This window comes from Schistocerca cancellata, chromosome 12 (assembly GCF_023864275.1).
Source record: "Schistocerca cancellata isolate TAMUIC-IGC-003103 chromosome 12, iqSchCanc2.1, whole genome shotgun sequence".
Taxonomy (NCBI): Eukaryota; Metazoa; Arthropoda; class Insecta; order Orthoptera; family Acrididae; genus Schistocerca; species Schistocerca cancellata.
In genome coordinates, this window is record NC_064637.1 from 165,769,714 (window position 1) to 165,785,693 (window position 15,980).

The 15,980-nt window shown below is 43.2% G+C and overlaps 1 protein-coding gene across 2 annotated transcripts in view; it reads left to right on the top strand.

Annotated features, from left to right (window-relative positions):
• The first annotated feature begins 4,010 nt into the window (after nt 1-4,010).
• LOC126109604 (uncharacterized) overlaps nt 4,011-15,980 on the top strand; it is a 33,914-nt gene continuing 21,944 nt past the window's right edge. The window contains exons 1-4 of one of the 2 annotated variants that reach the window (XM_049914646.1): nt 4,011-4,291; nt 5,241-5,414; nt 11,597-11,805; nt 15,557-15,710. In XM_049914646.1, coding sequence (XP_049770603.1) covers nt 4,240-4,291; nt 5,241-5,414; nt 11,597-11,805; nt 15,557-15,710 — 589 coding nt within the window. In that variant the 5' untranslated portion in view covers nt 4,011-4,239. The remainder of the gene's footprint in view (nt 4,292-5,240; nt 5,415-11,596; nt 11,806-15,556; nt 15,711-15,980) is intronic. The other variant, XM_049914647.1, reaches the window with a different exon arrangement.

Here is a 15,980-nt window from a genome sequence, read left to right on the forward strand (position 1 = left end):
GGCAAGGAAAAGTAGCAGTCACTAGTTGTGGATTCACTGCTGCTTTGAAGTCCACGCAAAGTCTCAATTTGCCGGAAGGTTTTTGCAAAATCACTAAGGGTGAGGCCCAGAGAGAAGCCTGCACACGTTCAATGACACCTTGCGATTCTAAATCTTTTAATGTTCTTGCGACCTCATCACGCAATGCGTGGGGAACATTGCGCGCTCTGAAAAATTTCGGTTGCGCGTTGACTTTTAGTTCCAAATGTGCTTCATAGTTCTTAGCGCAACCAAGGCCCGGTGCAAAAATGTCTGCAAATTCCTCACATAGACTAGAAACACTGGCTGAAGGCACAGTCTGGTTCACTGAGAGAACCTGATTCACAATAGACAAGTTAAACAATTGAAATAAATCTAAACCAAACAAGTTCACTGCAGCGGAAGAACGAAGAACGTAAAACGACACAAGTTTTGTTTGTCCCCTGTATGTTGCAAGAAGGCTGCACTGTCCTAACACAGGGATATGCTGTCCTGAATAACTAGTGAGCTGAACTTTTGCGGCACGCAACGGCGGTGCGCCCAGTTGTTTGTAGGTAGCGTGATTGAGCAATGAAACTGCAGCTCCGGTATCGAGCTGAAACGGTAGCACTTGTCCGGCAAAGTCCAAATCTACAAAAAGTTTATTGTCCTGCTGACGACAAGAGCGACTGTTTTGTGCAACTTGAACAGACACTGGTACAGAATCACGTGCGACGTGACGGGATTGCCGTCGACGTCGACGCACACTTTTTGTGGGACAAACACAGTCACTGTTAGAGAGAGGAACACTGGGCGGAGTGGCATTAACTACATGAATGTCCATGGGCGAATGTTCCCGAGCCTGAGTGTCCTTGGTTCGATTCCGGCGCGAAGCAAAGGGCCTGGAACGGTTGTGATTGTCTAATCTGAGCTTTTTCTGGCAAACACTTTGAACATGTCCTTTCTTTTGACAGTAAAAGCAAATAGCTTGGCGTGACGGGCAATGTTCACGCGAATGTCTAGTTGCACACCGCGGGCATGATTTCACTGCAGTTGTGTGCTGGCGAGGCACACCTGGTTTAGAGCGCGGCGTCAGCTGCGTCGAAGTGCGCGAGGGCCGGTTACCGGGCCGCGCAGCGCGTCCAGCGGGCCGGTTAATGTTACACACTGCTGGCGAAGCTTCAAAAGAGTCCTGAGCACAGTCAAGTGTGTCTTGCCTATCCAATATGTCTATCACTTGTTGAAGGGAGGGATTAACTAGTTTCAAAATCTGTTCTCTTATGCGAACATCAGAAACGTTCTGTGCTATTGCATCACGCACCATTGTATCTGCATAAGGAAGGCCACAGTCACACTGAAATGCGCAGTCCCTAGTAAGGCCTTGCAAAGTTGCAACCCACTCCCGATTAGTTTGACCGGCCGTACGTTTTGTACGAAAGAACGTATACCTTTTTGCAACCACATTAACTGTTTCTTTGAAATAGGCATCTAAAGCCGACACAATTTCTTCGTAGGACAGAGTTGCTACGTCGCGTCGGGGAAACAATTTCACTATCACACGGTACGTTTGCACGCCGACACAAGACAATAAGTGAGGCTGCCGCTCGTTACCTTGAATTCTGTAGGCGGCGAGATGGAATCCAAACTGTCGGGACCATTCCGGCCATGTTTCCTGCGCCGCGTCAAAGTTGCGAAACGGCGGTGCAACTGCATGTTGGGGCTGCGGGAGCGGCGAAGCGGCGGCGGCCGCATCGTTTTGCAGCGCACGTTGACCCTGGACGAGCTGTCCCAGGGCATCCAATAACGCCTGCGTCTGCTGATTCTGCAAGCGATAAAATTCGGACAGTACATCTGGAGATTGTGGCGAAGCCATGACAAGTACATGTAAGCAATTAGAAAGAACAAAACCCTTTTTTAACTCGTCGCCAATGTTATGTGTGTCGACAGAAGTGCTGACACAGTGTTATTATGAAGGGGCCGAATAGGGCACGCGTCAACTCACGCCGTCCTGCGTTAAGTCTGAAACAGGATACTTCATAAATGCTATAATGAAAAGAACGGAGCGTCTCGTATACTTAACTTTATTCTCTGATGAATACAGCGTTGTTCTTGAGACATTTATACTATAACTCTCAAAGTAGGTAAGGCTAATGGCGCCTTGCTAGGTCGTAGTCATGTGCTTAGCTGAAGGCTATTCTAACTGTCTCTCGGCAAATGAGAGGAAGGCCTCGTACGTCTAGTCGCTAGCAATGTCGTCCGTACAACTGGGCGAGTGCTAGTCCGTCTTTCTAGACCTGCCATGTGGTGGCGCTAGGTCTGCAAGTACTGATGGCGGCGACACGCGGGTCCGACATGTACTAATGGACCGCGGCCGATTTAAGCTACCACCTAGCAAGTGTGGTGTCTGGCGGTGACACCACACTATATTCACTACTTCTCATCCATGAGTGCCTGGATACTAATTTTGGTGTCACTAACAGCCAATACCTACAACCAGAATTTCTTTGTATTTTATGAGAGATCACTCAAATTTTGGTGTGGTAGCATTGCCATTTTGACAGTCCCACACCTTGCATTCAGCAAATCTCAATCTAAAGCCTTATGCTATGTTTTACAGCTATTGTGGAGTAATCACTGTTTATTTGTAAATGTCTTCACAATGGGTGCACGGCATGGAGGGCCCCTCCTATCATGAATTTGCCTGGTTGCATATATATCCCGTAGTTGGTCAGCTAATTGTTTTAAACCTGAGACATAGTAGTTCTACAAGCTCCTATCCAGAGCTAAATATTTCAACTTCTTCTGTGTGATGAGACACTGTTGTCTCGCTGTTTATTTTCCTGCAAATGTAAACCTTTCTACTTGCTTTAGCTACTCTTTGTATTTTGGTAATCATTGTTGCAAAGTGACAGAAGACAAAGCACAGCTGTGTTTACTCTTCTGATGAAATCTTATCAGCTGACTAAATGAAAACAGATGTGTGTGTTTATTGAGTGTGGAACTGTGCATTGGTAATCTGAGTTTTGAAATTTCGATATTTTAAGTGTCTCTTAAGAGTGAAATGATGATCTTCTTCCTTCACCATGGAAGCTGAATGTGAGAATAGCTTTGCTGCTTCATATGTACCACATTTTGTCATAGGTGAAAGTCATGTTAATCACCATGGGCACCAACTGGCAGTCCATCCCAAGTATCTTGAGTTTGCTGTCTCTGTTGTTACAACACAGAAATAACATGTAAGTAAATATGTACATTTTTGGGTGATTCTGACTAGGACAACAGTAGTCTTCTTTGTTTGCACAACTTTAATGAGTCTACAATAAATTAAGTATTTGGTTTTGCATACACACATACAAACTTTCAATAAAATAGAACAGATCATCGTGACGTAACATACTCAGTATATTTGCTGTTGCTTGAAGAATGGAAAGCAAAAATTTAAGACCTTGTTGAAATGGGCTAACATTTAATTGAAGCAGCTTAGGTGAACAGCCTAAATGAGAAAGGCAGGGTCCTTAAACCGTGCACCACGACTTTTTGTGTTAAGTGTGAAGAGCTCTTTATAATTGTTTTTCTATTCAGCGCTGCCATTGACAAAGGCACAGTTAAGGCGGGCCGAACACCACTGATTATGCGGAGTCTTGGAAATTTCGCACGGTACTTTCCCACTTCAGAAACGCGAGCAAGGTTAGTATGGGCTACGAGTCGTTTGGTGGAGCGACGGTCAAAAATTTCGTTTGCCTTGGTGTTGTCTTCAAAGACTGTTTCATACCGAAGCGGAAGGCACGGGACACGAAACAACGCCCCTACGCCGATGCCGGATGCGTTCGCTACTGCTCTACAATTTGATACAGTATCTCTCAATCTTTGATAATGTAGTTATTGTTGGGAAAGAATAAAAAAGGAAAATATTAAATTAATTGCAGTTCGGACCCGGTATTAGTAATAGCGTGTGCATCAATCGTAAGGGGCTATGATGGCAGGACAGGCCCTTTAAGACAGAACAAGTTGTGATCTTTTTCCGAATGACAGTGTCACTTCAAGGTGTCGTAGTATTGAGTAGTGTATCCTTTCGCGAAAGTTCACTTGATGCTTTGGGCTGTATTGCCATCCAGTATGGCGATCATACGACTACCCTGTTAATAAAACTGTGAATTAGCTCTGTCGAAATAAACCTTGACGTCTGGTGCGTCGCAAGATTAGATAAGGGCGTGCTTGTCTTCCGGTTCCGTTGGGTTTGTAATGGCGGCAGATGTAGGTGTTATGAGTAAACCAAGGTTTATTGTTTTGGGAGGTAAGTTTAATTGTAGCTTTAGTACTCGAGCAATATTGTTTAAAACTATTGCCTGCGTAAAATGTTCTTTATGGATAATAATGACAATGTAGAGCCACGATAAGTGCTGTTGACAGGTTAGGTGTATTGTGATGATCGGTACTGTCACCTGCCACAATTCTCTTAATATTTTTTTGTACTTTAAAGCTACGTTGTGTTATAGACCCAAGTGTCCATGAGTTGACAGGTACGTTATTGCGTGTACGTTTTGCATTTTTGCTTGAGAGGGGAGAAATAATAAAAGGCGTTACCGCTTAACCGTTAAGACAGTTAAGTGATAGTGTTGAGGGGTGAATCGTGTTAAATAAATACAGCACTGAAGCCCGCTATTGCCTTTCAGGGGTCAGAGTGCTAAACACGACATTCGCTTTTATTGTCACTTTCGAATGGTCGCCTGTGTGCAGCGAATGTAAACAATGTTACAGAATACTACCACAAGCGTTGTACAAGTCGAAATATGTTGTTTTACTTTGTTTGAACATGATAGAGCAATATGTATGCCGTGGAATATGTTTTAATATCATGTTTCTTCAATGCTTCGTTGTATGTTAATTGACTACAATACTTTGGGCAATAAGTTAATGGTAATGGATGAGAGTTAAAATGTAGTAAGGTAACGCTATGCTTCGTGTATTCTCCGATTTCGTATATTCGTTAAGTCATAATGCATACCGGAAATGGCGTTAACCAACACGATAAAAGTTTTGCGATCACCCATTAACAGCAGAACGGAACGTGGTTTTATAAACAGTATGCCTTTGTAATGCATGAGTAAATGGATGATAATTGTGCAATATCTGTTGTCAATCACAGCACTTTTTTTTTTTTTTTTTTTAGAAATTTAGTAGCAGTGGAAGTATGCTTGGCTTGGTTGTGTACAGTTTCAGTAATGTTTTTTGTTGTGTTCCAGGGTGTGGATTCATAGGGAGGAATTTTGTGCAATACCTCATAGAAAATGACATAGCTTCAGAAATAAGAGTAGTTGACAAGGTTCCACCACAAACAGCCTGGCTGAATCCAAAGCACCAGAAGACCTTTGAGGATCCACGTGTCGTTTTTCGGAGTGCCAACCTGATTAATTCCGGTAAGTTTCATTTTAGCATTTTCAGTGCTCATATGAAGGCAGCTACAGTCAGCGTTATCTGCACATCCCACATAATGTGAATATAATATTATTAAAAATTATGTAGGCCCCTACTGCAAATCGTGCATGATCTAAAGAACACTGTACAATAGGTAGCAACTGACTGAGGTAATGCTGTTGTTAAGACACTGACATCATGTTCGGTAAGATGAAGTTTGCTCTGTCTGCCCATCTTGATTTACGTTTCTGTGGTTTTCCTAAAGAATTTCAGGCAAATGCAGAGATGATTCCTCCAGTAAGGCCATGGCTGAACAACTTTCATACAACTTGTAAAAACATTCTTGTATTGTGTTGTAGCTGCCCATATATTTTGGATGTTTATTTTCTTTATGTGATTACAAATCCTGTCACTGTAGGATGATCCCTGAATGAATAAATAAAAATACCGGTAGGATGTACTGTTTATAATGTACAGTTGAGGCTAGTGTGTCATATTTGGGACGTGATTTTGACAATTTATCCTCTCACTATTTGTGACACTAGTAAAATGAATAGTGGTGGTGTGTTCTGGAAAGGATTAGAGTGATATAGTGAACTGCAGTCAGCATTATCAAACTAACTTCTCAACTCTTGTTGTTTGTTTGTGGCACTCAACTCTGAATGAGTGTGATTGTTGGTTGTTACCTATGAGGATACTGTGATTGAAAATAGATGCTGCTTTGTCAACAAATGGCCTTCTATATGACCTATCTGTCACAAAGTTATATTTTCTAATCTGCCAGCATGCTGTTCTGATTTATTCCCTCATGAAGTTCACTGTGTATAATCCACTGCAATTCAGACGGAACGATGATGTTCATACTTACAATACCACAAGCAAAAATTCACCTTCATTACTCGACATTAAGGTTGTCTTTAGCACTTAGAAATGTTCAGAATGTAACCACATGTACAAATAATCCAAAATGACACATTACACATCAGTACAATCTATTGTGCAAAATAATCCATGGAACATGAGTCTAATTAACTAACTTTTGTCAGTTTTTGCTGTTTGAAATCCCTTGTAGTGGAACATTTTGGTAGCAGTTATATAACAGTAACTAGTGTGATTTTGCTAAAATGATGATTTTGTTAAGTATTTCACCATCTGGTCATTGTAGCACAAGCCTAGTTGGAGTGAATAATAATTCATAGATCCCCATCTGCAGTAGAACAACCCATCAATTAAAAGCCTCCTAAGGACTGTCAAGATTACCAGATGGGAGTACCATCCATCTGTTTTGACCAATGATGTCATCACCATGCCTAAAACCCCTATTTCGAGCATATCCAACTTGGTGACCAAAGCGTCAGTCATAACCCCCCCCCCCCCCCCCCCCCCAAAAAAAAATACAAATACCACATCAACCAATATACTGACTAAACCCAGTGAAATTAGTGGGAGAACCATGGGAAAAGGAGGGTGTTTTGGGTGGGGCAAACTGCAAACTAAAAATTCAGTGATAAAACCAACTCTCTTCAACACAACACACTGGGAAAAAAATGCATGCAATTGGCAAAAATAAAACCCAAAACATAAAACAACACACACCATAAGATCATGGGATTCCAATCTCCAGTTAACTTCTACAGTTTAACCATAGACGAGGGTACCAATACCTATCTCCCTCCATACACACACACACACACACACACACACACACACACACACACACACACACACACACACCTGCAAAAGCCAATCATAGAGTAAAAGTGTTGCAGCTGGTAACAGTATGCACAGTAAATGATGTGAGAAGTGAACATGCCAAACGGTGAGTCAGATAGGATAAGATGGCGGAACTCGTCAGAAAATAGTTTTCGATAAACATCGTATGTGGATCAGTGTTTTTAATTAAATCGTGCGAGGAGGTAGGTGAATCAGTGTTCTTTCATGAAATCGTGTGAGAATGGCGATGGATCAGTGATTATTAACAATATTCGCACTTTCAATATATTAATACACATTGGCCCACCTACCTTCTTCCATGATTTGATCCATATACTCAGTGGTTACACAAGCACCTAAGAGAACAGTTTAACATTTTTGACATATTCTGTTTTATATGACAACATTCTGCACAATATATTCCATTGTGCCATCACATAATTTTGTATGCTCCACATCAAGATGGCTGTAGCACACTAAATGGCAGACTAATGTACCTCACAAACACATTGCTACAACATAATTAAACTGTCAGAGCACACCACCTCTTCATACACCATGTGCTCTCTACATTATTTCACATCCACTCCACTGCGGCTCAATGACGTCGTACAACACATCACGGCACAGTGCACCTGTGTCACGGGTCAGAGCAGGTGGGTGGCATCTTACAACCAACTGCCAATACAATGCCTTATTGCACGGTGTAAAGCACATGTTTGAGAGTGTGTCATTTTTTTAACTTGAGGAAGCCAATGGGAGAATGGTAAGGGGTAGTCAAGGTTACACTCTGCAGGATGAGGTCTATATGCCAGAAATAAAAAACTGCTCTTTTTTTTATTGTTGGAGTGACATATAGTACTTTTGTACAGATGTTGGAATACTTATAGTATTTCCATTTGTACTGTTTACACTCATCGTCTGCCTTTACTGGGGCAGATATTATACAAGCGATTGCTCAGCTTCCTACACCATTTTTGTTGATTGGAGACTTTAATGCCCACCATCCCCTTTGGGGCTCACCAGCATCCTGCCCGAGAGGCTCCCTCTTGGCAGACCTTTTCAACCACCTCAATCTAGTCTGCTTAAATACCGATGCACCTACATTGCTTTCGGATGCAATGCATAGCTGTTCCCACTTGGACCTCTCAATATCCACTATCCAACTTGCACATCGGTTCGAGTGGTATGCTCTGTCTGACACATATTCGAGCGACCATTTCCCCTGTGTAATCCATCTCCACACCCCTTCTCCACATTCCACTCCAAAGCCGACTGGGGGCTTTTCACCTCCCTGGCGACCTTCCGTGATCAAAACTTCTCCAGTTGCGATACTCAGATCGCATACCTCGTGGATGTTATTCTCACTGCTGCTGAATATACCATCCCTCGTACTTCCTCTTCTCCATATCAAGTCCCAGTCCCCTGGTGGACTACGGCATGCAGTGACGCTATTCGTGCTCGGCGACGTGCTTTACGCACCTTCCAACGCCTCCCTATGATGGCGAACTGTATCAGTTACAAACGACTCCGTGCACAATGTCGTCGTGTTATCAGAGAAAGCAAAAAGTCTTGCTGGGTGGCTTTCACCAGCTCTTTCAACAGTTTTTCTCCTTTTTCGGTTGTCTGGGGTGGCCTGCGCTGGCTATCTGGCACCAAGGTCCACTCCCCGATTTCAGGCCTGACTGTAGCAAATGAAGCCCTTGTGGATCCTGAAACTGTCTCAAATGCCTGCGGCCGCGTTTTCGCGGAGGTTTCGAGCTCTGCCCATTACCATCCTGCCTTCCTCCCCCGAAAACAAGCAGAGGAGGCACGGCCACCTTCTTTCCAGTCTTAGAATCGTGAAAGTTACAATGCCACTTTCACCGTGCGGGAACTCAAAAATGCACTTCCCTGGTCCCGATCCTCTGCTCCAGGGCCCAATGGTATCCATATTCAGATGCTGAAGATCCTTTCTCCTGCAGGTACAGACTTCCTTCTTCGCACCTATAATCGCATCTGGACTGAAAGTCATGTTCCCACACACTGGCGTGAAGCAATTGTTGTTCCCATACCCAAACCAGGAAAGGACAAACACCTTCCTTCCAGTTATCGCCTCATCTCCTTTACCAGCTGCGTGTGCAAGGTGATGGAGCGCATGGTAAATTCTCGATTGGTTTGGCTCCTTGAATCTCAATGCCTCCTTACCAATGTCCAATGTGGCTTTCTTTGGCACCGCTCTGCTGTTGACCATCTAGTTACCTTGTCGACCTTCATTATGAACAACTTTTTGCGTAAGTGCCAGACGGTGGCTGTGTTCTTCGATTTGGAGAATGCTTACGACACCTGTTGGAGGGTGGGCATTCTCCACACCATGCGCACTTGGGGCCTTCGCGGTCGCCTCCCTCTTTCCATTAATACATTTTTTAAGGATTGAATGTTCAGGGTATGTGTGGGTTCTGTTTTGTCAGATGCCTTTTGCCAGGAGAATGGGGTGCCCCAGGGCCCCGTTTTGAGTGAGGCCCTTTTTGCCATAGCTATCAATCCAATAATGGATTGCCTTCCAGCTGACGCTTCAGGCTCCCTTTTCGTGGACGACTTTACGATCTGCTGCAGCGCTCAGAGAACATGTCTCCTGGAGTGCTGTCTTCAGCGTTGTCTAGACCATCTATATTCCTGGAGTGTCGCCAATGGTTTCAGTTTTCCTGGTGAGAAAATGGTCTGTATGAACTTCTGGCATTACAAACAGTTTTTTCCACCATCCTTACATCTGGGTCCCGTTGCTATCCCATTCATGGAGACAACAAAATTTTAGGTCTTACATTTGACAGGAAACTTTGCTGGTCTCCACATGTGTCTTACTTGGCTGCTCATTGTACCCGTTCCCTAAATGGCCTCCGTGTTCTCAGCGGTACGTCATGGGGAGCAGATCGAATGGTCCTGCTTCGCTTATATCGGTCCATTGTCCGATCAAAGCTGGATTATGGGAGCTTTGTCTACTCTTCTGCCCAGCTGTCCATCTTACGCCGTCTAACCTCTATCCACCATTGGGGGTTACGTCTGGCGACTGGAACATTCTACACCAGCCCTGTTGACAGTCTGTATGCCGAAGCTGCCGAATTACTGCTAAACTACCGGCGCGATATGTTGCTTTAGTGGTGTGCCTGCCGACTAATGTCAATGCCTGCCCACCTGTCATATTTCTCCTTCTTTGACAACTCTCTCAACCGCCAATACGAGCTGTATGTCTCTGCCCAGTTACCTCCTGGAGTTCGCTTTAGTCGCCTGCTTCAGAAACTTGATTTTACCCTCCCTACGACTTTTCGAGTGGGTGAGAACCAGATGCCACTTTGGCTCCAGGCTCAGGTTTGCGTTCGCCTTGAACTCAGCTCGCTCCCAAAGGAGAGGACTGTGGATTCGATATACCGCTTGAGGTTTGTCGAACTTCGTTCGAAGCTCGCTAATAACATTTTTATTTACACAGATGGCTCCAAGACTACTGCTGGCATCGGATGTGCCTTTGTCGTTGGGGATGATACCTTCAATACCGGCTCCTTGGCCAGTGTTCAAGCTTTACGGCTGAGCTTTTTGCTCTCTTATCGGGCTGTTTAGTATATCCGCCGCCATCATCATTCTCCCTCGACCATTTGCTCTGATTCTTTGAGTGCCATTCAAAGTCTCTGTGACCCATATTCGGACCACCCTCTCGTGCAACAAATTTAACGATCCTTTTAGTCACTAGCTGATACCGGTGCTCGTGTCTTTTTGTGGATTCCTGGCCACGTTGGTGTGGCTGGGAACGAAGCTGCTGATGCTGCGGCCAAGGCTGCTGTCCTCCTGCCTCAGACAGCTTCCTTTTGTGTCTACCTTACAGGAACTTTTAGCTGATGACACTCGAGCAGCTGCTCGTGTCCTTAGTTTTATTACATCAACGGACTTGTCCAAAAAGGTCTAATTCTTTTATTTTGCCTCTCTGCGTCTTTGTAAGTACTTTCTGGTGTTGCTCCCTTGTGGTTTTTCTATGCTATTAGTGAACTAACGTTTGTGACTGGGCGTTAATGACGTTAGTAGTTGAGCGCACTAAAAAAAAAAAAAAAAAAAAAACACCACAGTGGTAAATGGGTATACATTTTATATGCTTAGATTGTTCTCTGTGTCCCACTATTTCCGTCAGATTCCACAGTTACTTTTTACTGTGCTCCATAGGTCACTTTCGTCAGCTGTTTTGATTGTGATAGTTTCTGTAGCTTTCAGCAGTAAATTATTAATGACAACTAATTCAAGTTGTCTACAGTATTTTTTCTGAGAGTCATTTTTTGTTTGTTTCATGTGGCAAGGACGGTACCAGAGCTGGAACTCTTCCATAGTACAACAGAAAATCCAAAGACAAAAAAGGACGGCTACCTCAGATGTGTGCAGTTCTGTAAACACATTTATGATTCTGTAATAGCTCTACAGCATTGAATCAAACAAACGTTTTTCCTTTTTCCAGGTTCTTGCGAGGCTGCCTTTGCACCCAACGGAGACAGTCCATTCGACTACGCCGTCAATTGTGCCTGCGAGACCAAACCCGGCCAGACCGACCCTGTGTATAAAGAAGGAATCTTGAAATTGAGTATTAATTGTGCCAATGAAGCAGCAAAACAGGGCGTCAAGAGGTTCATTGAGCTTTCAGATGGCCACATGTGCTCATCTGACAAGGTAAAGGGTAGTTGTATCACTTTTATTTTTTTATTGGTATTATTTACTTATTTGGTTAGTTTTGACTCTTTAGTACTGCAAGTGACTTGTTCAGTACTTATTTCTTCCCGTGCCTTTTCATTGTCTCTGTTCTCCTGGTTCTCAATGCTTCTGTTATCATGATATCAGCCCATCTTCAATGTTTGACATTTTCAGGAGACTGACCTACCCTCCACTGCCATGTAAGGACTTTTCCCCCATTTCTGGATGTGTTGTAAATAACCTTTCCTTCACTATAGTTTACCCATAAAACTTTACAATTTCACAGTGCAAATCTCAATTGATATGCTCAGAAGCACTTTCTTAATTTAAAAGTGCTATAAATGTGCCTTTCTTCAGTCTATATTCCCAGATAATTCGTAGGATCAGTGTTGCTGCACATATTCCTACAGTTCTTTGGAAGCTGAACTGATCTTTTCTGAGGGTGTCTTGTACCAGCTTTTTGGTTTTTCTGTAAATAAATGGACAAAAATGTACTTTTACTTCACATTTAGCACTGATGTGCAGTTGCAGTTGTGTAGGCATTCTGAAGTGTTTATTCACTGTCCATGAGTGATGTAGACATTCTGCAATTCACTCTGGGTAGACAAATTGTAATCACTAATTCTGGTAAATGACAATTGGATGTTAAAATTCTCTTTAAGAGTGCATTAAAATTTCTTTTTACTATAAATAATTAGCTGCATTATTTTTTTATAATAAACTGTAAGTTATATTGAAGGAGTATGTCCAGCTCTTTTCGGTCACTGGCCATTGCCAAAGGGACTGAGGGGAAAAAACACATTTGAAAAGCCTTAGAACTGCACATGTGAAAAGCTTCATAGTGCTCTCCATGCATAATTCCTGATACTAGATTGTTCCTCAACAGTGCTTAGCTTCGTTCTGCCACATTCCCAGACCAACTGTGCCTAGTTGTGGGGATGCTCAGTAGATCTGTGCAAATGGTTCCTTCTTCCTGCTCAGGCCATGCAATGGATGACACTCCCGTTTTCATAAATTATGTGGGTGAATACAAACAACTGTCAGCTGCATAAGGTAATGATTGTCATCGTGGCCAGACCGGTACTCGAACCCGGATTTCCCACTTCAAACGAGGAGTTGCCTTAACTGCTTTGGCTACCCGTGCACAATCTGTGGCCATACTCAAACTTCCATATTTCGTCATTCCTGTGTTGCAACCTGTAATTGTACAAGCATCATACCAGGCAAAATCTTTAAATTATAATGCCCTCCCTAATAGGGGAATGACATAATGTGTGTACAAGTACTGAATGCAAGAACGATGCCGTATGAAGTTTGGGTCTGACTGTGCGTCGTGCACAGATAGGCAAAGCGGTTAAGGAGACTGCTCACTTGAAGTGGGAAACCTGGGTTGTAGTTCCAGTCAGACACAAATTTCCCCCGTCATCCGTCTCCTGTACAGTTGAGAGTTGTTCTTATTTGCAACTGTGAATACACTTCATGTATTTCATAACAGCTGTAGTCGCTGCAGTGCCTTTTTCCTTCGGATGTGTGTGCATATCTGAAGGAACATTGAGTAAAACAGAGTTGCCACTCACCATATAGCAGAGATGCTGAGACCATACTGGCCAAAAGCTAATTTGTGGCAGTCTTTTTGTCGTGCCTATCGGCGACTCAGCATCTCCACTATACGGTGCGTGGCAACTTTCCTTTTCAAAATACTGTTACATTCCATCCTGGTTTTCCATTGTTTGAAGGTACATTGTCATTCTTCTTTAACAATAAAGGCACTGCAATATCATCTCCATTTTCATATGTCCTGGCAGTACAAAAATGTGATGGGGTACTTCTAGTGACGAGTTCTTTGGGGCCACCGTGCACATTACAATGGTGTTCCCATTTTGTCTGGCACGTGTATGCGTGTACATTGTTAGAGCCAATACTTCAGATTTCAGCTGCACAGGTGAGGCCCTACGTCATTCGCTCCTCTCGCTGCCAGGCCTACTTACAACAGAGAGCAGAATATTTACATGTCATCAGTCAGGGTGAATATGTCCTGGGAAAATGCATGCAGGAATTTTCTTTGTCTGGGGTAAACTGAGGATATTTGTTTTAGAATTCCAGGAGTTTTTCATTGTTTTAGTTTAAATTTTTGTAATTTTCACTGGTAAGAAATGAAACTCTAACAAATATATAAAAATAAATCGCCAGTGTCATACCGCAACTACAGAACATTACTTCGGGAATAAAACATAAACGAGAGAATGACAGCAAAATAAAACTGTAGTTGCAAAGAAAACATGCCACTTACAACAATAAAACACCGTTCACACAGTAGTGTTTGCCCACAGCTAAATGTCAAAGGCTTTAGGACGAAGAGTATGCAATGCTTTGTAACAACAAACTGCTTTCGATTAGCATGATGTCACAGCTGCTTACATTTTCAACAGGCCGTGGGAAAATGTTATAAATTGCTGTTTGAGACGCGTTACTTTTAAGGTAAATTTCTTTTTACCCAGACTGAATTGTATTACGTGTGAGATTGTGCAATGAACTTCTTAAATAGTGGAGCATTGGACTGTCATTCGAAACTTAAAACTTTGAGGGCTAACCGAAGAAAAACATCGGTCCAGAAGACCAGCCATTTCTGCCATTATTTAAAATTTTACTGGCACATATCTTACAGCGTAACACGTGCTGAGTGACAAGAACTGTGCAGAAAAGAAAACAGTTCATTTGCCATAGCTTGCTTAGAAATGTGAAATACTGAAAACTCTTCCATTGCTAAATAGTATATTTTCATTAACCGATGATGACAAATGTATGCAAACCAGCAAATGAGTTTCGTACAATTAATTTGATGTCATCAACCATTACCAACTTTTATAGAAACTCTCCTTCATCAAAACAGTATCGTCGTTTTAAGACTAAGTATGTAATTCTATGATAAATGCAACCTTCTTCTGTAAAACTCCAAAGGACTGAGAGATAGCTGTGTGGCCTACAGGCAAGAAGTCACAGGGAGGGGGGAAGAAAGAAGGAAAGAAAAGAAGACAGGTAGTGTTGCAGACGGTATGAATACGCTGAGAAAAATTTGCTTCCAGTGCAGACAGAAAGACGGCCAAGAAACAAAGCCAGAAACAGTTGAGGAATGCTGCAGAAAATAATGTTTCCAATTGAAACACATTTCCAGTGAGAGTATGGACACGGCTTACAATGCTGTATGTGGTGGAATTCGTGTTTAAACTTCTGTAATATGAAAATGTTCAGTGTACATATTGCCGCAAGTGAAAGATTTTTCCAAAAGGATGAAGTGCTGGGAAGTTCTGAACCGGTATATAAAAACTTTAGCATTCAAAGAATTCATAAGTTTCACAGCTCTGAGAGAAAGTATCTTGGCACTTAGCGTGAAAAAAAGTGTGTTTGCACCCAGGAAGAAGTCTATTTTTAACAGGGAAATCTGGCTCTCTCTTTCTCTCTCTTTTTGTGTATATGCACCCTGTCAGTGTTACAGTCAATATTTGTGATGTGACATTCCTCAGTGGTGGCCCCGAACAATGGCGGAATGCCCGATAAGTGACGAACTTGTCAGTTCCCCTCGGACGGGTGCCGTCACCTGTGCGAAGCCTGGGAGTGTCTGCGTCATACTGCACAAGCCACAATTACAAATTCTTTGCTCCACACCTCTCTCGAGCCTTTTCCGTGTGTTGTCGGAAGCTGCAGTCTATACTGGTGCTGCTTTCTGCTGCAGGCACCTTTCAAGGAGGACGGGAAGCCAGAACCCTGGACGTACGTGGCTAAGTGGAAGTGCCAAGTGGAAGAGGAGTTGAAGAACGTGCCCGATCTAAAGTACACCGTGGTGCGCCCCGGCATCGTGTACGGGCTCGGCGATCGCCACGGCCTCGGTAAGTACTGCACATATGGGGAAGTTACGCATTCCGACCTACGTATTTTGTCCTTTAAAACACTGTTTGAACCACATCCGTCAGATCAATATTGGACCCTTTTCTCGCGTCGGTTCCTTCTCTCGTATGCCTCATATACAGTGGGCCTGTCTGGGTCTGGGTTCTAGGCGATGTCAGAATCCCTATTCCCTTCTCAACTACTACCTTTTCTGAAAGCTGTGACTGACACTGGTTTTCATTGTTGTGTATTTGTACTGGTACTCTACTCGG